This window comes from Arvicola amphibius, chromosome 15, assembly GCF_903992535.2.
Source record: "Arvicola amphibius chromosome 15, mArvAmp1.2, whole genome shotgun sequence".
Taxonomy (NCBI): Eukaryota; Metazoa; Chordata; class Mammalia; order Rodentia; family Cricetidae; genus Arvicola; species Arvicola amphibius.
Window position 1 is genome coordinate 51,748,849 of NC_052061.1, and position 27,189 is coordinate 51,776,037.

The 27,189-nt window shown below is 47.2% G+C and overlaps 1 protein-coding gene across 2 annotated transcripts in view; it reads right to left on the reverse strand.

Moving 5' to 3' along the window:
• The window catches only part of Pcnx2 (pecanex 2), a 140,432-nt gene extending 121,881 nt beyond the window's left edge, over positions 1-18,551 (reverse strand). Inside the window, exons 1-5 of one of the 2 annotated variants that reach the window (XM_038312855.1) lie at positions 18,399-18,551; positions 12,014-12,219; positions 10,846-10,963; positions 9,952-9,988; positions 7,095-8,390 (exon numbers count right to left, since the gene is read on the reverse strand). In XM_038312855.1, coding sequence (XP_038168783.1) covers positions 7,095-8,390; positions 9,952-9,988; positions 10,846-10,963; positions 12,014-12,219; positions 18,399-18,551 — 1,810 coding nt within the window. Of the gene's footprint in view, positions 1-7,085; positions 8,391-9,951; positions 9,989-10,845; positions 10,964-12,013; positions 12,220-18,398 lie in introns of both variants that reach the window. The other variant, XM_038312854.1, reaches the window with a different exon arrangement.
• Between the last annotated feature and the right edge of the window lie 8,638 nt (positions 18,552-27,189).

Genomic DNA, 27,189 nt, shown 5'->3' on the forward strand with positions numbered 1-27,189 from the left:
GAAGGGAAGAAAGTCTATAAATATATTTGAGACACCAACATGTTTGAGACAAGTTGTTCAGGCAGCTACAGCCACCATCTACTCTGGCAAGGGATTCAGAGTGACATCCACTACTCTGCTCCAATAGGAACACACATGACTCCCCATACACAGACATGAAAGATAACACACAGATGCTCATCCTCAGATTGTAGGAGAGAAGACCGCAGGAGACGATCTGTTTCTGGTCCCACCGACCATTCGAGGACCTCAACATCTTTCTAGCCTTTCTTTCTCTACGATCACTCTTCTAGCAAAGGCAGGATGGCCCCTTGGGAAGGCAGACCCCTGCTGATGGCTACTGACTCAAAACTACCAGCTCAGGGCTGTGGAGAAGGCCCAGCATGACCCCCCACACACCCTTTGCTAGGACTCCCTGAAGGTGAAAAACTGTACAGAAGTCAGCCACGGGTACAGACGGGAGGGAAGGGGTTGTTTAAAATTTTCTCTAGAGTGTGAGCTAGACTAAGGGCCTTGGCTTATGCTACATGAGAAGTGAAGAACACACCTGACTTATGTGTGAACACAGGCCTCAAAAGTCTCAATATCTTCTGTGTGAACTGTCAACCCTGAAGGGTCTCAGCCTGGACCTGAAAACAGGGACAAAAGGTTTGACCCTACAAGCCCTTTCAAGATACGCTATTGAGGGGAAGGGAAGATGGTTCAGGGGATAAGGTGCTTGCTGTGCCAGCCTGAGAACCTCAGTTTGACCCTGGAACCCACCAGACAAGCCAAGCATGTTGGCACACATCAGTGCTGGGAGGTGGAGACAGGCGGGTCCCTGAAGCTTTCTGTTCTAGCTGAAGCGGTGAGCTCCAGGTTCAACAAGTGATCCTGTCTCAGGGAACAAGGTAGAAAGCAGTAGGGAAAGACACTGACACCCACCCCTCACCTCCACATGCTTGTAGGCACATGTACACACATGTGTATAGACACACACCACATACACACAGACATGCCATTGGCCTGAAACTGCAGTGAGGTGCCCAAGCATGTGAACCACATGACCACAGCAGCCCCTCCTTGGACTTCTTCCCAGTCACTGGAAGAGATCGCTGGCTTCTGAGGGGGCCCTGACACTAAGCATTCCCAGTGTGTCGGTGGCAAGTGTCTCTGGCACACACACACACACACACACACACACACACACACTCACATACGCACACACGCACATGTGTGCATGCACATACAAGACAAAAATGAAATCAAACAATTTTGACCTCAATCCTTCTGGCCTGCCTTCACAGAGCCAGGATGGTGGGCTTGCACCGCCACACCCAGCCCTAAGCTTTGAGTGTTGCACAACTTTCCACAGTCCTGAGTGGAAGGATAATGTGAGGGCTGAGAGCTGTTCGCTGCCCTTCCTCACACAACTTAGCTGAGAGAGAGCATCCTGATGGGAACTAGAAGCCCCACCCTCACTCCAATCAGATCCAAGGTCAAGCTGTACCCTCCTGTCAATGAGAACTATGACTAGAGGAGATCTCCAATCAGATCTGAGGTCAAGCTGTACCCTCCTGTCAATGAGAACTATGAGGAGATGCCACAGACCTTCAGTGTCACCTCACATGGTCATCTTGCCATATAGGCACATTCGAGAACTGGACATTCAGAATACAGTCACCAATTATTCTTCAAAGGAAGAATACACACACGTCAAAACTCAAGAGGCCTGAACACCACCGAAGCCTCTCGGATGCCAATAGCCTCTAGGCACAAGACTTGTTTGGCCCTTCTCTTCTTTTCTGAAGGAGATACACAGTCTAGTCCTGTGAGGCAGAGAGACAGAGGAATCAAAGGGACATCAAGAGAAAAGGCAGCCTGCAGTCTAGCTAAAGCCTCGCTCTGTCTGACAGGATGCCGGCACCGTTAACAATCTCTGTCAAAGTTTCTGACAGACAGACAATATTCCTTTTCTTTGGAGAATCTTTGAATAAGAATGTTAAAATAGCAAGAACTCCTTGCTTAAGGTGTAGATATGGCTGTAACCCCTCTCCAGCTGTGACCCAGAGCTTCCTGAGACTCTTACAGACAAGAGTATAAATGTTTGTTTACAGTGACAGTATCTGTCACAGTTTGCTTCTCTGCTGATGTCATAGAACGCTCTGACCAAAAAGCAACTTGAAAGGGGTTCTTTTAGCGTATAGGGTACAGCCCATCACTGAGGGAAGCCAAGGTAGGGATCACAGAGGAACACTGCTGACAAGCTTGCTTCCCTTCTTGCACTGAGCCACCTTTCTTATACACCCTAGATTACCTGCCCAGGGCCCTCCTCCATCATTTAGCAATCAAGTAAAGGCCCCACAGACATGTCCACAGGTTAGTCCAATGGAAGCAGTTCTCCAAAAGAGGCTGTCTCTCCCTAGGTGTGTCATGCTGACCTTCTCCTGTGGCCCAGGTGACAGCTGTGCTTCTACATAGTAAACACGGGGACCACCTTAGCATTTCACTTCCATTCCTCAGCAACCCTTTGTGATGTGACCCTAGACGCCACCAAAACCATAGTGTAACTACTGTAAAGACACTTGGATGTGATCCTATTGAAAAGCCCACGCACACTCCTTTAGGCGTGTCCTGGTCTTTTCCTAAACATTGCTTTATTAACTGACACACTTGTATCTGCTTTAAATACCGCTCTATTCATGGACATATTTGTATCAATTTTAAATACCTCTGTTAACTGATACATTTGTATCGATTTTAAATACCTCTGTTAACTGACACATTTTTATCGATTTTAAATACCTCTGTTAACTGACACATTTGTATCGATTTTAAATACCTCTGTTAACTGACACATTTGTATCGATTTTAAATACCTCTGTTAACTGACACATTTGTATCTATTTTAAGCTTTTTCTCTTAACTGATTGCAACACTGCCACATGCTGCCTCATCATGAGATTCTTTTCTATTGTGCAGCCAAGAATTCTAACTTCACCTAAGTAATTGTCTCTGTCAGTGACAGCATGGTGCTGAGTCTCTGGCCCATGCCCTTTAGCCACTGACACTTCCTCCTTTGGGGCCATCACAATCTCAACAGCCAACCCTGGTCCTCTCACAGAACACCCATGCTGTGGTTTGAACGTGAAATGTCCCTCGCAAGCCCATCCTTCTGTATATGTGTTGCTTTTATTGGTTAATGAATAAAGCTGCTTCAGCCTATAGCAGGGCAGAATATAGCCCAGCTGGAAGAGATATATAGCGAGAGTAGGCAGAGTCAAGGAGATGCCATGCAGCTGCCGAAGGAGACAGATGCCAGATCCTTATCAGTAAGCCACAGCCTTGTGCCAATTCACAGATTAATAGAAATTGGTTAATTTAAGATGTAAGAGTTCATTAATAAGAAATCTGAGCTAATAGGCCAAGCAGTGTGGCAATTAATATAGTTTCTGTGTGACTATTTGGGTTTGAGTGGCTGGGAAATGAAAGAACAACCTCCATTTGGAGTGTCTGGTTAGTGGTACCATTTGGGAAGTGTGGTTTGGATGAGAATGTCCCGCATGGGCTCATATATTTGGATACTTGGTCCCCAGTTAGTAGAACTGTTTGGGAAGGATTAGAAGGTGTGGCTTTGTAGGAGGAGTGTGTCATTTGGACTTTGAGATTTCAAAAGCCTCCCCTCTGCCTCATGCTTGTGGATGGAAATGTGAGCTCCCCAGTGCCTGCCTGCCTGCCTGCTACCAGGCTCCCCACCACAATGGCCACAGACTCATCCCTCTGAAATTGTAAGTCCCCAATAAACTTTCTTTTTTCTATAAGTTGCCTTGGTCATGGCTTCTCTTCAGGGCAATATAAAGAAGTAACTAAGACAGGAAGGAACTATTGGGATATGGGGTATCACTAGAGGAAATGGGTTACTAGTGGAGGACCCTAGAGGATTTACAGCTAGGCCCCACTTCCTGTTTACTCTCTGTTCCCCCTCCCCCACAAATGCCCCAGCTGCACATCCCTGCCACCATGCTTTCCCCTCTATGGTCAACTATACTCCATCACACTGAGCCAAAATAAACTCTTTCTTGAGTTGCTTATCATCTGTTATTTGGTCAACGCAATAAGAAGTAACGAATCCAGCTAGCTGGGGCCCTACCTCCTTGCCGCCTGGCTGTATTTCTATGAGTTTTAGCTTTAAATGTCAACTTGCCATAGTCTAGCACCACTCAGGAAGACAGCCATAATGAGGGCCTGTTTGCATCAAGTTGGCCTGTCACACATCTTTTGAGGACCATCTTGATTGCTTTAACTGGTGAGGAGATCCACTCGGAATGTGGGCGGCACCACTTCAGGGTCTGGGGCTCCCACGTTGTAAGAGTAAAGAAGTCCAGGAACGAAGCAAGCAGGCAAACAAGGATGAGGTTATTCTCTGTCTGCTCTTGGCTGCGACTATGACATAACTGACTGCTCGTGTCCCTGCCTTGACTTCCCCACAGTGGGGGACAGTAAGCCAAATAAACCCTGTCTCCCACAAGCTGCTCTTGGCCAGGGTGACTGAACTCAGCTGGCAAGCAGTTTAAGGAGGATAGACTCTGAAATAGACAAGCTGAATAAGTCTTATGAGTGGCCTAAGGGTTCACAGAAAAAGACACATGTAATCCCAGCACTGGGAAAGGAAGAAGGAAGAGGCTCAGGTATCTAAGTAATCTTCAGCTATATAGCAAGTTTGAGCCTAGCCTGGGCTACAGGAGACCCTGTCTCAAAAAGACTGAAAGGGGGTGAGGGTGAGGATGTAGCTCAGTTGGTGGAGCACTTGCCCAGCATGCACAGCATCGAGGGTTCGACCTCAGTGTGGCAGAAATTGTGTGTGGTGGTGCACGCTTGACGTCCCAGGACTTGGGAGGCGGAGGAGGGGAGTCTCAAGTTCAAAGACCATCCTGGTGACACTGTGAGTTCGAGACTAATGTGGGCTATGGGTGACTAGTGAGACAGTTCACTGGGTAAAGGCGCTTGCCTTGACATCCGAGGACATGAATTTGATTCCTGGCACTCACATGGTAGAAGACAAGAACTCAGAGTTTTCCTCTGGGCTCCCCACGAATGCCATGAGGTGCCTCACCTCTCTCCACACATAATAAATAAATAAGCTTAAAGAACTCTTATCTCAAAAAATATTTTTTTACCTTTGATGCATGTGTTGTATGTCAGTTTCAGATTTAACTGAACTGGAGGAAGCTGCTCAGAGCGGCCAATGTGGAACCCGTCCTCCTGAGAGCAGAGAGAAGGACCAGCGGCTAAACAAACACTGCCCCGAGTATCATGGTCATGGTCAGCAGCCTTGTGCACCCGCTCAGCACAGAAACATACAGAATGATGCCAACACCACAGCATCATGGGACTTTAAAGCTAAACAATACAATAACTCTAGTTTAGCGGCATTATTTTTATCAGAGGGGAAACTGCTTCCCTTGCAAACAAACCCCTCTAGAAAACATGGTTTGATGGTGATAAGCAGGGGCCCTGGAGCAGGCTGCCACTACTGGTCTCAGGTAGGCACCTCCTGCACTCATTGGGTAACTTGGGGAAAGCAATGACAATCGTTGTGCCTCGACTTTAAAGGAGGAACAACCATTGTATTCAAAGCACCATGGTATATGGAGACTAACACTCAAATTCTGAGTACTTAGGGAGGTTCTGGTACTGATAACCGATGGCAGTGTTAGCAGAAGAAGAGTGAGTGAGGGCTCTCCCGGGTACGGCAGGATGTAGCCATTCTAACGGAAAATAAAGGGCTCAAGACTGCACCCGGCACGAATCAAGAACATCAGAAGGACTTGTTATGATGTGTGCAACTTGGAGGTACTAGGAGGTTCCACATTCTGGGACATAATTTTGTAGGAAAACTAAAGGTGTGTGTGGGTGTGTGGGTGTGTGGGTGTGTGGGTGTGTGGGTGTGTGGGTGTGTGTGCGCGCGCGCACAGGGCCAGGGGTAAACATCAGGTATCTTCTTGGACTGCTCTTACCTTTGTTTTTGAGACAGAATCTATCATTGAATCTAGAGCTTGCCAGTTCAGCTGGACTGGTTGGCCAGTGGGTCCCCAAGATTCTCCTACTCCGTCTCCCCAGTGCTGGGATTACACACACGCACTGCCCTATCTGGGTTTCTTTCCCCCATGGGTCTTAGGGGATCTAACTCAGGTCTTCTTGCTCACATGCAAACACCTAACCAACCGAGTCATCCCCGGTACCCAACGCAGGGTCCTTAACAGAAACGTGAGCTTCCCCAGCAGGCGTGTCCCCTCTGTTGGAAGAGACGGTTTGTTTCCCAGCAGCTGGAACTGTAGGAAAACGATTTCTTCCTTTCCTGGAAATAAACATTCTTGGCTTCTAGAGACGTTGGCAACTCCTTATAAAGCCTTCATATTTCTGTGGAGTGAGCGGATGCAGGTGGGCACCCCCTGACCCTGAAAACCTGAATCTGGAAATTCTCCAAGATCCAGAACTTTCTGAGCAGCAACGTGGCATTGCAAGAGGAAACTTAGACGTGACCTAAAGGCACAGTTAGAATATAGGCACGTACACCCACCTATGGCTGTGTATGGGGTGGAGCCAGAAGATAAAGGAGTGTGGATGTTTACATGAGTGTCGTGGGTCTTACCTGAAAAATACCTCATTGTGTGCAGCCAAATATTCTAAAAACTGAAAACACCCCAAATCTGAAACATAGCAGTTCCACAGCTCAGGACCAGTACATGTAATAAGTATGGGAAGCAGACATAAGCAGCATGGTTGGGGAGATTTGCCTCACAAGCACGAGGAGCTGAGTTCACATTTCCAGAACCTACAATAAAAGCTGGGTGCCGTGGCATATAATCCCAATGCTGCAAGATGGGAGGTGGGGACAGATAGCTCCCCGGGAGCTCATAGGCTAGCTAGACTGGCCTATGTAATTAGCTAGCCTGGTCTACGTAATGAGCCGGTCTGGCTACAAAACGACCACACACACACACCAAGCAACAGAGCAGCCCCTGAGAGCTGATGCCCTAGATTGGGTAGCGCAGGCGAAGGGAAGATGCTGTGATGTCATCGGAGAGAAGCCGTTGGAGTCTTACCTGCAGGACCCTGATCTGCTCCTTTCTGCTCTGCTGCTGAGCCGGAGGCCACCACCTTGGAGGTGTTGATGGATTCCAGTAGGGAGACAAACTCTAGGAAGTTGGATTCATTTGGAATCTGCCCTTCCTTGGCTTCCAGGTCTGATTTGGATGTTGGGATGGGTCTCTCGCTGTCGCTGGCCACCTCCCTGGGACTCCGGCTTAAGAAGACATCAGTTGCACTGTCCACGCTGAGCACACGGGTGTGCCTTTTCTCATGGCCGCTCTTACAAGAGGCTGGGTCCAGGTTAGCCTGGCCCTCCCTGCTCTCCTCAGACTCGGGGTCCACCCCGGGTGTGAGCGGTGCAGGGGTGGGGCCTGGTTTCCAGGCATGCCGTGGGGTGGGACTGCCATTTTTGGTGCTACACTCCATGTCCCCAGATCCACAACCAAGACAATGATCAGATGACATCATCTGCGTTCTCTCTGGGGTCCTTTCTCCCTCATTTCTTTCAGGACAGGAGATGCCTCTTCCTTCTCCATCCTCAGTTAATTCAAGGGTGATCAAGGGAATTCTGACCTGCTCAGAATCTGCAGGACCGGCCACTCCTGGACCAGAAGGCTCTGCATCCAGCTTGACACTGGTTCGATCAGAGCTGGTTACCTTCAGGTGCGGGGAACTCTCCAGGTCACTTGTGGAGTTTGGGGTGCTGCTCATGGTGATGACTATCTTAATGGGCTCGTGCAGACTCAATGGTTCTCCAGGCTGGGAGGTATCAATGAGGGTCACCGCAACCTCGCCATCAGAGTCAACCACTTCCTGGTTCAAGGGCGGTTCCACCTGACCCGATGTTTGGGTCAGCTCCTCCTCCTCTGTGGGTTTGGCCAGGACGGTGTTGTGCTGACCACAGCTGCTGCTCAGGCTGTCCTGAGGCAATCTGCTCTGTGACTGTGCCCTGGTGAGGCCCTGGGGACAATTGGGGCACTGTGGAATCAGAGCTGAGTGCTCACTGCCCCACGGCTGGAAGGAGATGTCAGTTTCTAGTAAGTCATACTGGGACAGGGACAGATGTGGTAACTTCTTCAAGGCTCCAGTGTTCACCAGGCCACTCTCAGACCTGTGTCGGGCCGGGCGCTGGCCAGTGCCCCCTGGCTCTTTCCCTTTTCTTCCTGTGAGGATCTCTGTGGTAACTGGCTGCACTCGCCCTGCTGGTCTGGGAGTGGGTACCGGTGTACGACCCTGAGATGCAGGTAGGCTTTCCGACTTGATGCCAGGTGAGGTAGATGACAGCACTGCCTCCGGCTGATCCTCTGACAGAACAACACCTGAAATGAACGACAGGCTGGCATGAGACACATTCGCCGTGATGGTTAATGCTTCAGAGTGAGACGTTAAAACCAAAACCAGCAGCAAATACTCCGATGCTTGTGTGTGTGTGTGCGCGCGTGTGTGTGTGCGTGTGCATGTGCATGTACTTGAGTGTGAGCACCCGTGCCTATACGTGGGCCCAAGGTCAATCTCAGCTGCCATTCTTTCAGACACCTTGTTCTTTGAGTCAGGGGTCTCTCGCCAGTCTGAAACTTACCCATTGGGCTAGGCTAGCTGGCCGATGAGCCTCGGGGAGTCCCTTGTCTCTGCCTCCTGAGAGTTGGGGTTGCAAGCATGTACCAGTACACCCAGCGTTTTTATGTGGGCTCTAGGGATCTGGTTTGGGTCCTCATGCTTATGAGGCAAGCACTCTGCCTATGAGCCAGCCTAGGCCTGGTGCTTCCTCTATAAGAATGCCCATTCTCCTGGGCTCCCGAGAGGTCTGTACGACAACCATGACTCCCTCTTTCTTTCTTTTATTTTTCCCCCATGCTGGGGCCTCGAGAGGTCTAAATCATTTGCTCACTCAGGCCTTGTGGCTGGAAGGGGCCTGGTTCTGCTCCCCGTCAGCTTCTCGTCTTGAGAAAGTTACATGATCCCTCTAAACCAGCGGTTCCCAGCCTTTCTAATGCTGCGATTCTTTAATACCGTTTCTCATGTTGTGGTGACCCCCAGCCATAAAATTATTTCACTGCTTCTTTGTAACTGCTATTTTGCTGCTGTTATTAATCGTCATGTAAACATCTGATTTGCAGGATATCTGAAATGTGACCCCTATGGGGGGTCAAGACCCACGGGTTGAGAAACACTGCAAAACCAAGAGACACAACAGTGGTCCTGTCAACAGGTTGGACAAGCTCCTTCTTTGCTCTGTGGGGTTCACTTTGTGTGCCATATGACACTCTTAAGTATCATCCTGGCCTTCACCTGCTTGATGTCAGCAGCACTCGGTCCCCACTGTGACAATCACAAAGTATCATCCTGGCCTTCACCTGCTTGATGTCAGCAGCACTCGGTCCCCACTGTGACAATCACAAAGTATCATCCTGGCCTTCACCTGCTTGATGTCAGCAGCACTCGGTCCCCACTGTGACAATCACAAAGTATCATCCTGGCCTTCACCTGCTTGATGTCAGCAGCACTCGGTCCCCACTGTGACAATCACAAAGCCTTCAGCATGGTCACATGTCTCATGGGAACAGGGCCCCCCAAGAATGACTCACAGCTCTGACCCTTAACATCTTCGCCTCAGAGCTGGAGAGGCAGCTCAGAGTTAAGTGTGCTTAAAGCTTTTATAGGGGAGCCCAGTTCTGTTCCCAGTACCCCTATCAGGCAGCTCACAGCCAGTAACCTCAGCTCAAGGGGCTCTAGCGCCATCTTCTGGCATCTATATATCCCTGCACTCATTGTGTGAGCTTGTGTGCACACACAGAAATACACACATATACACATGATTAAAAAATTAACTTTCCCGAGGATGTAGCTGTGATTAAATATCCAACAGAGACAACACTCTACCTTTGAGGTCTTCTACTGTCTCCTGTGCTGGCAATTCCTGCAGAAACAGGAAACAAACATCAATACAGAAGTTAGCTCATTGCACATTCTGCACGGTCCACACAGCCGGCCACCACTCTTGTCCCTCCAGCAGCTGCTCTGTCTGTCTGACTGGTACATAGGCAAGGGGCACCTCAGCGTCTGTGCTTCTTAGGTGTTTGTAAAATGGACAAAAAAAAAAATGGACTCGAAGACATGTCTAAGTGCAGACAACCTCCCAAGATGGCTGCACTGTGATGGAAAGGGGGAGGATGCTAACGAGGAGCTATAAGGAATACAGCGTAGCTGTCATGGATGGAGAACCATGAAGCTACCTGACAGGAACAGTGATATATTGTTTTTCTAAGAAGCAAGATTTAAGCCGGGCGGTGGTGGCGCATGCCTTTAATCCCAGCACTTGGGAGGTAGAGGCAGGCGGATCTCTGTGAGTTCGAGACCAGCCTGGTCTACAAGAGCTAGCTCCAGGACAGGCTCTAGAAACTACAGGGAAACCCTGTCTCGAAAAACCAAAAAAAAAAAAAAAAAAAAAAAAAAAAAAAAAAAAAAAAAAAGAAGCAAGATTTAATGCAGAAAGCCATGGGGAAAGAGATGGAGTTTGATACAAGTGGGAGGCTCTAATAATCTGATGACTTCATGGCTGATGCAGAAGAAAGGAAGAGATTTGCACCATGGTTCTCTGACAGGGATAACAGCATGAGAGGCCATTGGTACTCTGGGAATACACAGGAGGTGAGTCTGATGGTCCTAAGTACATGGGCCATTTCTGCAGCGCACAGCATGAGAAGCACAGCAAACCAAAGGGACCACTGCAACTGCCTCCCCTCTGGATGCTCCATTCCGGGCATGAACACCAACCAATGGCGAGGAACGCTGGGAGTGGACGCTCTGCCCTCGGGAGCTGCAGCGGAGGGGTGGTGTGGGCAGGCTCCTGTGAGGCTCCTCCTTCTTGGCGCTGTGAATCTGCCTGTTATTGCTGACCCCAGGGTGAGAAAGAGCAGATGTTACCAGAGAGCCAGGCTCTTCAGTGTGCCTCCCTGTCATCCCAGACTGCTTCCCTCAGGTCTATTTCTTATACACAAATTCTATTTTTAATAGCACACAAATTTTTCTCTAAAATTAGAAGAATTTTTCTCTTCCCTCTCTCTCAGCCTCTCCCCCCCACCTCTGCGTGTGTGCAGGTGTGTGTGTGTGTGTGTGTGTGTTTGTACACATGTACATGTGGAAGCCAGAGAGAGCTCAACCTGAGGTATAGCTCACCTGCCAGCTACCTTGTTTGTTGAAACAATGTCTTTCATTGGTCTGGAACTTGCTCATTTGGCTGGGTCGGTGGCCAGCAAACTGTACAAATCCCAACAGTGGGATTATAGGACTACATTACCATGCCTGGGTTTTTACATGAATTCTGGGGATCAAGCCCAGGTCCTCATGTATCTTCCCCAGCCTGAGAGACACACCTTCAAACTATAAGAAAATGACACAGGTGTGGTGACCTTGGGTGTCCTTCAAGCATTGACCTCTGAACCTCACTGTGCCATGTGTGATCTCTATAGCAAGGCACACTATCCTTCAAGATTCTTTGGTATGCTCTGTAAACTTAAGGAACAAGATTAAATACTTAAGTAGAATAGTTAGCATTGTTAAGCCTAAGCCAAGCAAATTTTAGAACTTAGTGTAAAGCTATGTTGGTGGCCAGATAAAATATCCAGATTGCAAAAATTAATTTTATTAAGGTTTAGCTTTAAATATAAGCAAAGTATAGAGCTCTCATACGTAACTCATAAGCAGGAGGCAGCTTTTGCTCACTATGCACCCGTAGATGACGTTGCACTCCCAACTGCCTCCACCTTCCAAGTGCACACATCAGCATACAAGATTTCTGTAGTGCAGAGAATTGAGCCCAGGTCGCTGGGGATGCTAGGCTAGTATCCTACAGACTTAGATACAGCCCCACCCCACAGAGCATCATTTTAACCACAACCGAATCCTTCCCTTTGGGAGTGGGTGCTCATCTGGACAAGGTTACCTTGGGTTTTTGTGGCTGGCCATGTGCTGGCTGCTGGCCTCTCCTTCTGGTCTTCGCTTGTTCCTCTTTCTTGGAGACTGGCGCTGGATCACTTCTCCCTTATCGAACATGAGGTGCAGGCGGTAGCTGACGAGCTTGATGATTGCAAAGAGGATGGTCACAGTGCCGCAGTAGAACAGCGCAGTGAGGGCGTTTGGAGGGAAAGCCTGCAGAGAGGAGAGGGAAAGGATGCCCATGCCTGCGGGCTTCTACCTTGTTTTAAACCTCAGCACAATTCAACTATTTACCAAGCAAAAGTCAGGCAAGATTTCCAGTGCTTGGGGATTTTCTCTGGTTAGACTCTCCAAAGCAAAAGAATTGTATTATCTATTTACCTGTGGTCTTTTTTGCTTCCCAGGTTCTGATCAGTGACTTTGATGGCCAATGTTTCTACTAAGCACTTTGATTTTTATATATATTATGCTTTATCACTGGAATTTGGGTTACTAAGCATGTTGCCATAAGTAGCAGGATTCAGCCTTTACATAATGTATGCGCCAATCCGTGCATCAACGTACTGTTATTATGTGAGTTAAAGTAGGGCTGAGAACACAGATTGGTGATAGAGCATTTGCCTAGTAGATGTGTGGCCCTAAGTTCAACTCCCAGCAGTGAGAAAGAAAGAAGGAAAAAAATCCAACCAAACTATTGAAGCTGGAGAGATCGCTCAGCAAGTAAAATGCTTGCCACACAAACACGAGGACCTAAGTTCAATCCCCACACCTCACATGAAAAAGCCAGGCAGTGCTAAGTCAGAAACAGGAGGACTCTGGGTACCCAGCAAGCACTGAGATGCTAGCCACCTCTAATTCCCATTGCCATTCTTGCAGCCACTATCCAACCTGTATCCTTAAAACTATACCTGAATGAGCTATTTACTTATTAATCTCCTAACCATAGACAGTATTGACAATTCAGACACAGTTTTAAATGAACACGGAGCCACAGAGCAAGTGTTTTGCTTGGCTGGTGGGTAGATTAGCTGTGTCCATACATAAGAAGGAAACTGTGGAGCAAGCCAGGCAACTCGCCGTGTTAGTGACTTTTCGCAGGCACCCCTAAGTGCCTGACAAGAAGCGACTTCAGGAAGGGGCTCATTTTTGGCTCGCACTTTAAAGCATCAATTCTCAGTCTGTGGGTCACGACCCCTTGGGGGTGGGGTCAAAGAACCCTTTCACAACTATTGTCTAAGACTATCTGCATACCATATGTTTATATTATGATTCATAACAGTAACAAAATTAGCGACAAAAATAACTTTATGTTTGGGGGTTACCACGACATGAGGATCTGTATTAAGGGATTGCGGCATTAGGAAATTTGAGGAGCACAGTTTTAAAGGTGGTATACAGCCCAGGCTGGAGGTGAAGCAAGGCAGCAGGCAGTTCCCGTACTGGCAGACATGCGCTGGTGGGACTCCAGACCTCTCCAAATCTTGGTGAAACAGGAAGTAGAGAGTGGATGGGAAGTGGGACTGGGCTATATGACCCCAAAGCCCATCCTCTGGGAACCACTTCCTCCAATGAGGCTTTGTCTCCCAAAGGCTCCAGAACCTTCCCAAACAGTGCCATGGCTAGGAAGCATGCATTCCAACAAGAGAGCCTATTAGTGACAGTTCACGTGCAAACCCCAGAAAACATGTTTTAATGGAAGGCCTTTCCAGGGGCTCCTGGGATGTCTCCTCTGCACAAACATTTTTCTTCTTTCCTGGTTATTAAGTACTGAGGTGTAGTCTTTGTTTTAGAAACATGTTAACAAGACAAAGAAGAGCAATGGAATATGTTTCAGCCTTCTATTTTTTATTCTTTTACCCCATTTTCCTTATGTGCATATGATGTGTGTGTGTGTGTGTGTGTGACTGTATGTGTGTGTGGCATGCATGTTGGCATGCATGTGGGAACTTATGAACACAGGTGAATGTGCACGTGGAGACCCGAGGTTGAGTTTGGGAATCATCCTCCACCTTATCCACTGAGGCAGGGTCTCGCAATCAAATCCAGAGCTCACAGGCATGACTAGCTCACTCTGGGATTCCCTGTCTGCTCTCTGAGATTGGAATTACATGTGGGCTGCCAAACCAACCCAATGTTCTATGTGGATTCTGAGCATCTAAACTCTAGTTCTGAGCATCTAAACTCTGGCCCTCACATTTGCTCTTCAAGTACCTAAACTGCAGAGCCAGTATTACGTCTGCCTTTTCTTTTGAGATGGTAAAGATTCGGGACATAGACACACCATGCAAGATAAATTTTTATGTCAGAGAATAAAAGGACTAGAAGATTCTTAATGGCCTTCACAGACCAAAAAGTCTATATTTCTTTTCTATACTTAAGACAAATCAATAGCCATAAATATGATAAAGCCATTGTTGTTTGATCTAATGGTCTATAATTTATTTTTTCATGGGAAGGGATGAGGGGAAATTGGGAATGAATACAATGCTGGGTGGTGGAAGCAGAAGAAGGTGGGGGAAGGAAGAAAGCTGGGAATGAAGAAAAAAGATTGTGATGAACAGAGGTGAGAGACTGCCAGGCCTGAAGGGTTGAGCATCTCAGACACCATGGGCCTGAGAACTTTAATGCTAGCTTCTGTCCAAGAGCTCGAGCATGCGCCCTTGTATTAGCTGAATATTCTAATGCTGGAGGTGCCTTTGGGAGCTGCTATACTAATGGGTGCACCCTGCTCCTGCTCACTGTTTTGAGAAGCTGAAGATGACCTGAGCTGCTGGGATGCTGAGACCACTTGTGGTTAAATGCCAGAACAAGTTTCCGGCTGCTAAAGCCTAGAGTAATAGGCTTCTGAAGATCTCAGGGCTTGAGATGTGAGCTTCTGGGTCTTCCAGTCCAGCCCTTGGGAACCCAGGATTCCCAGTGGCCAAATTGTATCTCTTGCATACTAAGAGTCCCTATCCAGGTAGAGTAGAAGAGCCCTGGGAAGATAACTGGTTACCTTTGAGCATCAGAAGCAATGCTGGTGGGAAAGGATGAAGGTGCCTGCCACCCAAGCATGAGGACCTGAGTGGAACCCCTAGTACCCATAGTAAAAAGCATTCGTGACAGTGTATGCTTGCAATCCCAGATCTGGAGAGATGGAGGCAGAAGGATTTCTGGAACTTACTAGCCATCCAGCCTAGTGGAATTGGGGAACTCCAGGTTCAGAGAGACTTTGTCTCAAAAACCAAGATGGGGAGCAATTGAAGTAGACACCCCATGCCAAAAGTTGGCTTCTACATAGTCATGGGCCGTATGTACATATCACACAGACACACAAATATTTCTATGAGCCTGGAAGTGGTGGCACACACCTTTAAACCCAGCACTTAAGAGGCAGAGGCAGGCAGATCTCTTTGCCTTCAAGGCCAGCCTGGCCTACAGAGTGAGTGCCAGGAAGGCTCCAAAGTTACACACAGAAACTCTGTCTCAAAAAAACAAGCAAGCAAACAAAGTATTTCTATGTAGTCAACAGTAACAAACAGAAAACAGCTCTAGTGAGCAAAGGTAAGAGAATGCTCTCTTCAGCAGAAGCCTACCAGCTGAGAAAGTCTGGAAGAACAGAGATGCAAAGTCTGCACATTGTGCTTACTATTGTGCTAAGTATTTTAAGCCAGAGTACAGCAGCCACTGAATTTAAAACTGATGGCAATGAAACCTGTATATTTCAATTCACCTATTGCTAAGTGCAGAAAGGGAATACGTACTTCACAGTGCAGAAACCTAGCGGACTCCACACTGATCAGTGGCCGCAGTCAACAGCAGCACTAATGGGAGTGGAGGTGGGATAACAAGCCACGCCCCCAATATGCTGCAGGAAGACACAGCCTTTTCAGTATTGCCTTCTCCAAACTCCTAGTCACAATGTAACCCCCAGAAAACAGAGAGATACAAATTTAGAAACACTTTACAAAACAGCTTTAAATGCTCCAGAAAGCAAAAGAGGTTGAGGACCCTCTAGAGTAAAGGTGAATCAAGGACCTAGAAGCCTTACAAGATCCTTGAATAAATCTTAGATTCAAAAAAAGCAAGAAACCCTACTGCATAGGACATGATGGAGAAAATCTGCACAGAAAGCACACGTTAGACACTAGCATTGTATCAATCGGTCTCTTCTCGTGAGGATGATGTGGGTGTCTCATTCCTCTCATGAGACACAGTGCTCTTGTTATGCAGGCAGTATCTTGTGGTCCATCACTTATTTTGAAACAGTATAACACATTTTAATGTGTAAATAATAAAGTCAGCAGTGGAGTAAACACCTGAAACTTGTGATGGTGAATCTTGATTGTTAATGTCCCGGAATCTGGAATCACACAAAGGCAAGTCCCTGGGCTTGTCTGTAAAGGGGTTTCTAGACTGAGCTAGTTCAGGTTGGAGAACTCATCCTGAATATGGATAGTGCCACCCCAGGGGCTGGGGTCTCAAACTGAATAAAAAAGAAATGAGCTGAGCACTATCATCCTTCTGCCTCTGCTTCCTGACTGAGGATAATGGGACTAACCTCCTGTCACCAAGCCTTTCCCACTGCGAGGAATGCGCCCTTGAACTCATGTGTCTCCTTCTCTGCTTTGAGATTACATCCAAAAGACCAGCTGTGCTCACACATCTTCCCACCACCTCAGTCTAATAAGCTGGTAAGTCCAGGTCCAAGCCAGACTGATCCAGACAAGATTTCTCATATACTGTCTCACTGAACTCCACTGCACCCACAAACTGGTTTTAGTAGCCCGTAAGATAGCTCAGTGTACCCACTGCTACCAAGCCTTATAACCTCCTTTTGATCCACCAAGTCCACATAGTGGAATCCCCGCAAGTTGTCCTCTGACCCCTCTACATGCCTGCAAGTACACACACACTCTCACACCCCACCATCACCACCCCCAAATACACATATGCACCATACACAACACACACCTCAACCCCCATACCACACACAGACACACACATCACACACACACATGTATCACATCCAGAGCACACCACACCACACATACCACACACACACATACCACATGCACTTCAACCCCCAAACCACACACACACACACACACATCACACATATACACTACACACATGCACACAACATACACAGACCACCACACACACACAGCATATGAACACACACACCACACCACAGCACACATACACACACCACACACACCACCACTCCCCACAAATAAATAAAATGTAAAGATAAAGCCGTGATTGTATTCTTCCTCCTTTTTTTTTTTTTTTTTTAAAGTTGAGAAAATGACAAGTGAGAGTGAGTTAACTTAGCTTCCAGAACTGGGAAAAACTGGAACCAGAGTTCAACTGAGGCAGTCTGCCTTCCGAACCACAGCTCTGGACTAACTGCCAGAAGAGGAGCCAGAGCCCAGGGATGCCAAGCCACCAGGCATCTCAAATGTCAGACTCGGAACCTGTCAGCTATGCAAACCCATTGAAGATTTTGTGGAGGACACGATCGCGGGCTGCTGAGGGATGAAGTCCTTCACAGGCACATCTGACCTGACTTCCAGCTCAACTTAGCTGCAGGCAGTTAGTTACGGAAGTTTCACCATGGCTTCAACTACCTCTGTGTCTGACTGACCTATGAAGGTCATCTATGTAATCTCTCAGCAAGCATTCGCTAGCACCCTCATGGTGTCCATCCCGGAGGAGGAGGTGTCACACTGCTCTGGCATATGATATATGACATTTATCCACTCCTGCTCCCCCCCACCCACAGCCTTCTATACACCATAGTGAGGGAATTGCAAAGTAATTGTTGGTAGAATCTGCCTTCTTAGAGCAAAACAGGAAGCAAAGAGAGGAGAAAAACCAACAACAAAAAATCAGGTCACCTGGGAAGACTCATATTGCCTGTTCATTGTGACTCTGCACGACGCGTTATAGCAGATATCATCCCGAGTCATGAAGCCTAGGGTTGGGTACCCACAAGCCAGTCTCAACAGTTCCCACCAGCAGGGCCTGACTCATCCAGGCAGACGGCATCAATTCTTAATGAGCCTACAGTCCCTGAAGTCCTAGGTACTTCTTCCCTGTGACCCCCTGGTGTCCTGCAGGATTGCTGTCCCAAATCCCCCACATTCTTCAGTCCCTACTTCTCAAAAGTCACTGACCCCTTCCCAGCCCAGGTCTAGTCTCTGACTCCCTGTCCCCTTCTTTCTCCTTCATAACCTTTCTCCTTCTGTTTTGTTCTCTCTATCTCATTCATCTCCTTCCTTCTCTCTCCTTTCCTCCTCTCTTTCTCTTATTAATCTTCTTTCCCACCTTTTCTTCCTCCTCCTTATTCCCTTCCTGTTTCTCCTCCTCCTCCCCCACCCCCATTCATTCCTAAGCTGGGGACTCACCAGGTGCAGAGTCAGAGGCAGCAGCAGCAGGAACAGCCACAGGTAGAGGTGGCAGCTGTTGGTAAATTTGCTATGCTCGGGGTCGTGGTACCAGCCCCCTGTGAGTGCGGCCCACACGCCCTGTCTGAGCAGCTGCAACACCTGGGACGCCATGCCCGCAGAGTCAGACAGGGACCCTGTGTGCCCTGGGGCTCAGCACCTTGGGAGCTCAGTACGGTGCTGTACACGGGTGTGCTCCAGTCGTGCCCCCTCCCCCGCCGCCTCCACCCAACCCCCGGCAGACGCTGGACAGCGCGGACCGGTACAGCGCGGTGCTGGAGCCGGCCAATGTTGCCGGGCAGGTGCGCGCCATGTCCAAGGGAAGGAGGATTTTCCCATCATGCTTCGCGACGGCTGCTCAAGGATGCTCCCGCGGCTCCGCCCTGTTCCCACTTCAGAAGGAGCTCGATCCCGCCCTCTCCCTTCCTGGTGGCTAGGGCTCCACCTGGCTTTCTCTCTGAGACTCCCAGAAGTGAGTTGTGAGGACCAAGAATGTTCCCGTGTGAGAGACACAAATAGGAAACCCCTTGGCTTTTGTTTTTGTTTTGCCACCCGCGTCAAAAGGTTTGTTTAACCTCAAGGCCCAGACTTGCAGAACTCCAAGCAATTTCCTCTGAGTTCCACATGCGGGGCTTTGGTCCCTGTGACCTTGGCTGGCGATAGACCAGAGGTCTGAAGTTTTATGCTCCGTCTGATCGGCTCTCACGGACATCATTTCCACTCTGACTTTTTCTCCTTCACCTTCAATTGGGCGCACAGAGACGTCAACCGTCTTTCTGAAATAATCTTTCGTCTTTCTGAAATAATCTTTGGAGTTTCAATTAGTCGGTGGTGTTTTTATTTTTGCATTGTTTAATTTTATTTGTGAGGCAGGGTTTCACTCTGTAGACCGAAGAGGCTTGGAAGATATTACGTGGCTAAGACTGGCCTGAAATATTACGGCAGTCCTCCAGAGTACTGAGATTACAAGCGTGAGCAATTGCATCTAGTTCTCCATCTTTTTATATATTTTCCTGAACATTATCTGGGATAGTAATCTACCTTTTCGTCTAGACGGAGGGGAAAAGAAGAAGGGAGGGGAGGAGGAGAGAGGGAAGAAAAGGAGAAAAGCAGAGTTTTATGTGTGGCGCTAGGTGGCGCTAGATCGCTGCTAGAATAGAGTAAAGCCTGTAGGTATTGCCAAACAGGCTAGGATTAATACCCGGGGCAAATTCGGTATATCAGAAAGCTTGTTTGCATAACGACGGCTCTGATTTCCACTTAAGCTTGTTCACGTATCACAAAGGTCAGTGCGTATTCTGTGTGTCTTGTGGTGAATATTATTGTTTATTTTAGGTCTTGTATTTTCTTAATTTTCTATACAATGAGGGTCTGAAGCTCAGGAGAGAAATAATGGAAGGAAGATTCTGAGTCTCAATCGAATAAGTTTTAAAGAAATAAGAAAAGAACTTTAAATACTAAAATTATGTGCCATGACGTCCAACCCAAAATGAGATAAAAACCAAACAGCCCCGTAAGGGAAGCTGCTAAGCAGGCAGATGCAAACCAACATAGACGTCGTGTGAATATTGCTCCCTTTGCTCCGACAGCCGTTTAAACGGATAGCTGCCTAATGGAAGTCCTGAAGTGTGAAATGCAGGCTTCTCCGCAGAGTGTCAGAGTTCAGACTCTGTAGGTTCTGCTCCAGGGTATCCGATGCCCTCTTCTGACCTGCAAGGGCACGGACACATAAGTGCAATCAGGACACCTTTATACATAAAATAAAAATAAATAGTTTTTATTTGAAAAATACTGTCATCTTCAGTTACTAGGCATTTACCAACAGCCACTGAATCTGTGCTCTGAGAAAAGAACCGGTGTGTGTGTATGTGTGTGTGTTGGTGTGTGCATGTGTGTGTGTGTAAATATCTGTGCCCATTAGCTGTTCCTTTTAGCAAATTATACAGAGAAGAAAGAATTAGTTTCAAAGCAAAATACCGGACCCTTGAGTGGCCTCCGAGTGCTTAAGCTGACTCCATGGCCTGTGTCCCTCCTCTCACACTGGAAGGGACGACAATATAAATGAGCACATGTCTATCGTGTTGGGTTACCAAAGTGTGTGGGATCCCTTTGTAATGGCAACTTAGTCTTGTTCCATGAGTACATGGAGCAGTGAGAATAAAGCAGACTTTGACATCAAGAAGTAAGGCAAGACAACAAACCTAAGGAAAGCAGTGGGGAGGTTTTAATGAGTGTGAATTAACACACAAGAGAGGAGGCAACCCCTCCGATATAAAGAGTAAATACACAGGCTAGTGTGTGTCCTAGAGGTGTTGGGGCCATAAAATAAGTAAATCAATAGCTAACCTCAGCAGAGATGGGGGAGCCATGAATACACTGGGATGGGGGCTGGGTAAAGCAAATGGAAAAAAGACAGAAGACAAAAGGCACATAGAAACAAAAATTGCAAATATGTAATTAACTAAAGGGCAATGCTATTCTTCAGAAGCATCTTGAAGACACACTAGCTGAAAATGGAAGTGTGGGGTAGGAGACATGGCTCAGCAGTTGAGAGCACTTCCTGTTCTTTCAGCAGCTCTGAGTTCAGCTTGCAGTACCCATATGGTGGCTCACAACCCTCTGTAACTCCAACTCCAGGGGATCCGATGCCTTCTTCTGGCCTCTAAGGGCACTGTGCACACATGTGCATGCACACACATGGAGAAAGAAAATTAAATTAAATACTCTTAGAAGGAAAATGCTAAAGTATTCTCTATATTTTTTAAAGTATATGCCAGGTGTGGTGGGGTATGTATAATTACAGAAGGCAGAGGCAAGTGAAGCTCTATAAATCCAAGGCTAACCTGATCTACACAGTGAGCTCTAGAACAGTCAGAACCACATAGATAGAGAGACCCAGAGACCCTGTTTCAAAAAATAATATGATGTGTATATATATGTATTCTATCAATGTTATATATTTGTACAAATTTGTCTCTCATGTGCAGTTACATCTGTTCTTGGAGAGATAAAATTAAACTCTGAAGCAAGAAGGCAGATGGCCAGGGGATGGAGGGAAGGTGGGGGAGGAAATTAACTTTTCTATGGATAGTCTTTCAAAAACATGTTTTTTCTCATATTTTTCATACTTACAATATGTATGAAAAATGAAGTCGTATTTATGCTTAGATATTCTGGGCTCCTTTGAGGTAGATCCTAAACACATCTTTTAATTCTAAAATGAAAAGATGAAGAAAGGTGATGAAGAGAACCAGAAACAAACAGGAGCGAGCCAACTCTTTCAGAGGCCAACTTGAAATCAACCCCAGTGGGAAAGCAAGTTCCCAGTACTCAGGTTAATAATAAGGAGACTTTACCTGCTGGACAAAAGAGAGCAGGACTCACACGTCACCTGTTAAACGACCCCAGCATGTGCTAACATTTGAATATATTTAATTCTAAATCTTGGGTAGTAAAGCTGCAAGTTTTGAAAGACAGATTTACTGTTTTTATAGATCAAACAATTTGTTCAAAAATAATTGACAAAAACACCCCTTGCAAGCAGCACTAATTAGAACTGTCTGCTCACTTTACTCTGTTTCCTGAAGGGGGACCACAAAGACTGGCAGGTGGCCAAGGGACCACTGGTGAAGTGACAGCCACCAAGCAGACAAGCATATATTTAAAAATATTCATTTATGTAATTTCACGTGTTCATGTATTTGCCTACATGTATGTCAGTGCACCATGTGCATGCAGGAGCCCGTGGAGGTCAGAGGACTCATCAGGTGCCCTGGAGCTGGAGTTACAGGCAATTGTGAACCACTGTGTGGGTGCCGGGAACCATGCTTGGGCCCTTACAAGAGCAATCATTGTTCTTAACTATTGAGCCATCTCTCTGTTCTTGGAGCAAACAATTATAAACAGTGGTTGCATGTCTAGCGTGTATCACTATTTTTCCAGTATTTCACACTGCTTATGCCTTCAGGATGATAAAGACAACCTTTCCTAAGAAAATCAAGGCCAATAAAGCTGATGACTACAAATATGACCACCACAAAACTGACCATCACGAAGTTGTCTGACATAATGCTGACCACCATGGCAGAGTCACACAGCTGAGTCACACCGGGTGTGCTCCCGGGGTAGAGTCACACAGCCGAGTCACACCGGGTGTGCTCCCATTTATTGAAAGGGATGGAAAGGTCAACTGGGCTCCCTGCAGAGCTCTGAAGAAATGCCAGGTATTAAATTTAAAAGATGGAGAAAAACATGGCTGTGTGGATAAACCTTGCATCACTAGCAAATGTTGTATGTAGGAACTAAAAAAACAGTGCTTGGAATTTGAGCATTTCTCGGATAGTGTCCAAAGAGTTGCATATGAGTTCTCACTAATCCCCACAGCCAGCATGTGCTGGAGGGGAAGGTATGCTCACAGCTTCCTTTCGTTTGTGAGTCAGGTTCTCATGTAGCCCACCCTGGCCTCAAACTATCTATATAGCCAAGGATGACCCTGAACTGTTGCTCTTCCTTCTTCTACCTCCTGAGTACTAGGATTACAGGTGTGAGCTGGTGTGCCTGGCTTATGCAGTGCTGGGGGATCACACCAGGACTTCCAGAAGCCGGGAGAGTATTCCACCAACTGAGTCACATACCCAGCTCTTCTGCCTCTGTCTGCAAATCGGTTTAAAACAAAAGCTGAGGCTTTCTAAAAAGGTCTGCAGTTTGATCACTGTTGCATCTAGTTTAAGGAATCCACCCCCATCTCAAAGATCTGATATTCAGGGGAAACCCTCATTTTCACAAAGTGAGTGAGATAAATGCACCAGACAGCAAAACTATGCAAAACAGAAGCATTAGCAAGCAAAATAGGGAGAGTGTCCAGTCTTTTGGAACTCAATAAAAAAATAAAGCAACCCATACAAAACTCATCTTGGTAGAGTCAGCCCCCCACACACACATACACACATTTTTTGTTCTCTGTGACTTCAGGTTAGTACCTACAGCATGTTGTAATAAAAAAAAATCAGTCATTATGTTCGAAAAGAGTCAAGGACATTCTAAAAAATGCAACAAAAATTGAAAGAGCAGGTGGCAGGTGGATGGACTGGTGCCAGATTGGAGCCCAAGGTCATGGGCACTGTGGTCTGTGCCTGAAGGAATATCAGCTAGGATGGAAGGATGGCCTTGGCTTTCTGAATGCCCTCAGCCTTTCACAATGTAGCGGTTTAATGAAGTGGTCCATTGTTCCTTTCCGCAGCCCTGTAGTAATCTGTAACTACAAGGCTCTCTATCTTCAGGACTGAAGCTTGGCCCCAGGTATTAAAGTAACAGAAATCTTACAACTCAGGATGACTGTGTCTCAGGCAGAGCGCCAGCTGAAACGGAGAATAAACAGTAACCTGATCCACAGTCCGCACACAGCAGTAGATGCCAGTAACTAGCTGCTGTTATTGTTATTTTTATTCATTTAACTCCACATCTTTAAATAGTGAGAATGGAGGGGGGAGGGGGCAAGAGCACCTGCTAAATCGCAATCTCTCAAGGCGTTAGAAAAGCACCATGCTGCTTCACAATTAGCTTCTAACTAAGAAACTGAGATCTCCCGGAAAAAAAAACAGCCACATCCAAACAGGCCCTTGCAGAGCTGACTGTCTCAAGTCTGGCCTTCTGCACGAGGCTACCCTCACTCGCCAACACTTTTGAAGATTCCCCACTGGCTCCTGATCATGCCGTCTCCTCTAACTATTCTTGACCAATAATTCTCTTTCCTACGTTTAAGCCAGTCATGAGGGCAAATGTTTAGAATCCCAGTACTTAGGAAAGTGGAGGAACAAAGATCAGGAGTTCAAGGCCGGTCATGATGAGTTTGTGGCTAGCCTGAGATGCATGAGAAACACGAAAAAAGGAGGAGAGGAGAGGAGAGGAGAGGAGAGGAGAGGAGAGGAGAGGAGAGGAGAGGAGAGGAGAGGAGGGGGGAGAGGGGAAGGAAGAGGAGAGGAGAGAATAGAAGAGGCGAACCTGTGAAACAGGTTTTTGGTCCCCACGGAGTCATTTCCCGACTTCTGGCAGAAGGGACATATGGCTCTCCAACATACATATACTTGTGGTATCTATCAGCATATCAAACCCATGTTGGCCTCCAGGTTCCCTCAGTACCACAAGTACCTGTTATACACTTCACAGTCTATGCTGGCATTCTGGACCTTCTCAAGCCCTCTTCTATGCTCTCCCAAGGTACTTGTCCTCTGTATAATCCACATAATTTGTTCATGGGATGGTCTCTCTCTCTCCCTCTCTCTTTCTCCCATATCTGATTCCCCCTCCCTTTTTTGCCCCCCCTTCTTGCTATCCTGTCTCTCTCACTGTGCTTTAGTCTGGCTTTTGCTATCTTGATATCTTCACTATTCTCTCCCACTTTCCTGTTCCCGAGCCCTGGCCATGTCCAGTCTGCTTTCTTTTCTCTCTGCTCTGGACTCTTCCAGATCCCTCTGGATAATTCTTTCCTCTTATTCACAATAAAAAACTTCCTCCTAATAATGGAGAGGTCATGTCAACAGTTTCTTTACTTTGCCCCCTGGCATACAGCCCACACTTGTGTGTGCACAGTCTCTCTCTCTCTCTCTCTCTCTCTCTCTCTCTCTCTCTCTCTCTCTCTCTCTCACACACACACACACACACACGGCTCACAGATGGGACCCAAGGTGGGCAATGACAGCTGGTGTTTCTGAATTTCCAAACTCTCTCCCAACATTCCTTTTGTCTTGAAGCTAGCGGTAGGTCTCAGCAAAGGCAATCTCACTGTCACCTTCCTGCAATTCTGTTTTCTGAACAGAAATAGAAAAGGGAAAATGGCTGTTGTATATAAGTAAACATCAGGGAAAACATTTTTATATCCCTAGCATTTTTGTTTCAGATTAAAAATTTAAATTGCAGTCAGGTGGTGCTGATGCATGTCTTTAATCCCATCACTTAGGAAGCAGAGGTAGGCAGATCTCTGTGAGTTCAAGGCCAGCCTGATCTACAGAGCAAGTTCCAGGACAGGCTCATATTTTCTAGATTTGCAAACACTCCCTCCTGCCCCCAGGTCTTGAGGAAATACTTTCCCTTGGCCCTCTCTGGCTTCCAGTCTCTCCTGGAATTCAAATGCAGACTCAGTCTTAAGGTCATCTGTGCTCTGGTTCCCTTCCTCGGCTCTTCCAGGCAAGCATCTGTCCCTGTCGTTGGGCATCGGGGCTGGCAACAGCGTGCTGCCAGGTTGCTCCTATTCGTGTTCTCTTTCCATCCCTCATCTGCCCCATACCCGCTGACAACCCTTTAGAAACCCCTGCTTTGAGGGCGGTCTGCTCTCCTGGGATGTCACTGCTGACTGTCCTGTGACTAGGGGCTCAGGGCAGGTCCACACATGTGTGAACCCCCTTGTCACTGACACCCAGTCTTCCACTGCGTTACGACCCCTATGACCCTCAAGACCTGGGTTGATCTTTAGAGTTATTTCCTGGTGCCTGTAAGTGTTGACACTATCAGATCCCAAAGTCAAGCACTGAATCCTCGTTTCTTGGTTTGTGTTTTCTAGATAGGGTCTCTCCGTGTAGCCTACGCTAGCCTGGAACTCATGATGCTCCCGGCCCCACCTCCCAAATGCTGGAATTGCAGGTGTGTGACTCCATGAACTATAACACTGCATCCCTTCCACACTACAGGAGTGGATTTTTACTTTTTTTTTTTTAAAAAAATATTTATTAATTATGTATACAATATTCTGTCTGTGTGTATCCCTGCAGGCCAGAAGAGGGCGCCAGATCTCATTACAGATGGTTGTGAGCCACCATGTGGTTGCTGGGAATTGAACTCGCAGACAATGCTCTTAACCTCTGAGCCATCTCTCCAGCCCTACATTTTTTTAGATATTTATTTTATGTTCATGTCTGTGTGCCTAAGTATATGTGTGCCATGTGCCTGCAGTACCCACAGAGGTCATTAGATCCCTAGAACTGGAGCTGCAGACAGCTGTGAGCCACCATGTGGGTGCTGGGAAACTGTGGAGTCCACAGCTGTGGATCTGTTCCACCTTAACTAAAGGTCAGAGAGTTCAAGGTATTGATAGGAGTTTTGACCCAGGGTGTTTTGACCTAGGGTGTGGTTAATTGAGGCTTTGGGTATTTGAGAAGGGGACCACTTTGTTTGTTCCTTGCATTTTGGTAAAATGGTCTTTTGTCTTCCCCCTCCTCTTTGGACTGGGGTGTATAAAACCTATGAGAAATAAATGTGGGCAGACTCAGTATTCACTGGTTGTCCTCCCTAGTCTATCCTGTGTCTCTGTCTTTTCTTTTGTTTGTTTGTTTGTTTCTCTGTGTTTTCTCCCAAACATTTCTAACCCACACTCCCCTCCCCTGGATCGTATGAACACATCGAGGCTAGACCCAAACAGGAAACCATCTCACCCTCTGGAAGATCAGCCAGGGTTCTTAACAGCTGAACCATCCTCCCCACCCCATACAAGTTGAGATTTTAGATGTTAAACTTTCCCTTCTCACTGGCAACATTCTCTCTTCCTCTGTAGGACCCTGGCTCCTCTCTGAGTAGAAAGGCATTCCACAACAGAGAAGTTCTTAGCTGTCCTGATCCACGGAGTCGCTATCAGACAGGAAAGGAAGAGGAAGTAGGCTGTGGAGGAGGGTGACGTCGCTGCTCAGCCTGCACCCCCAAGTCTTTTTATGGAAGCTTTCACCACCAGATGTCTGTCCTGGTGATTTTACTTTATCCCTGTGTC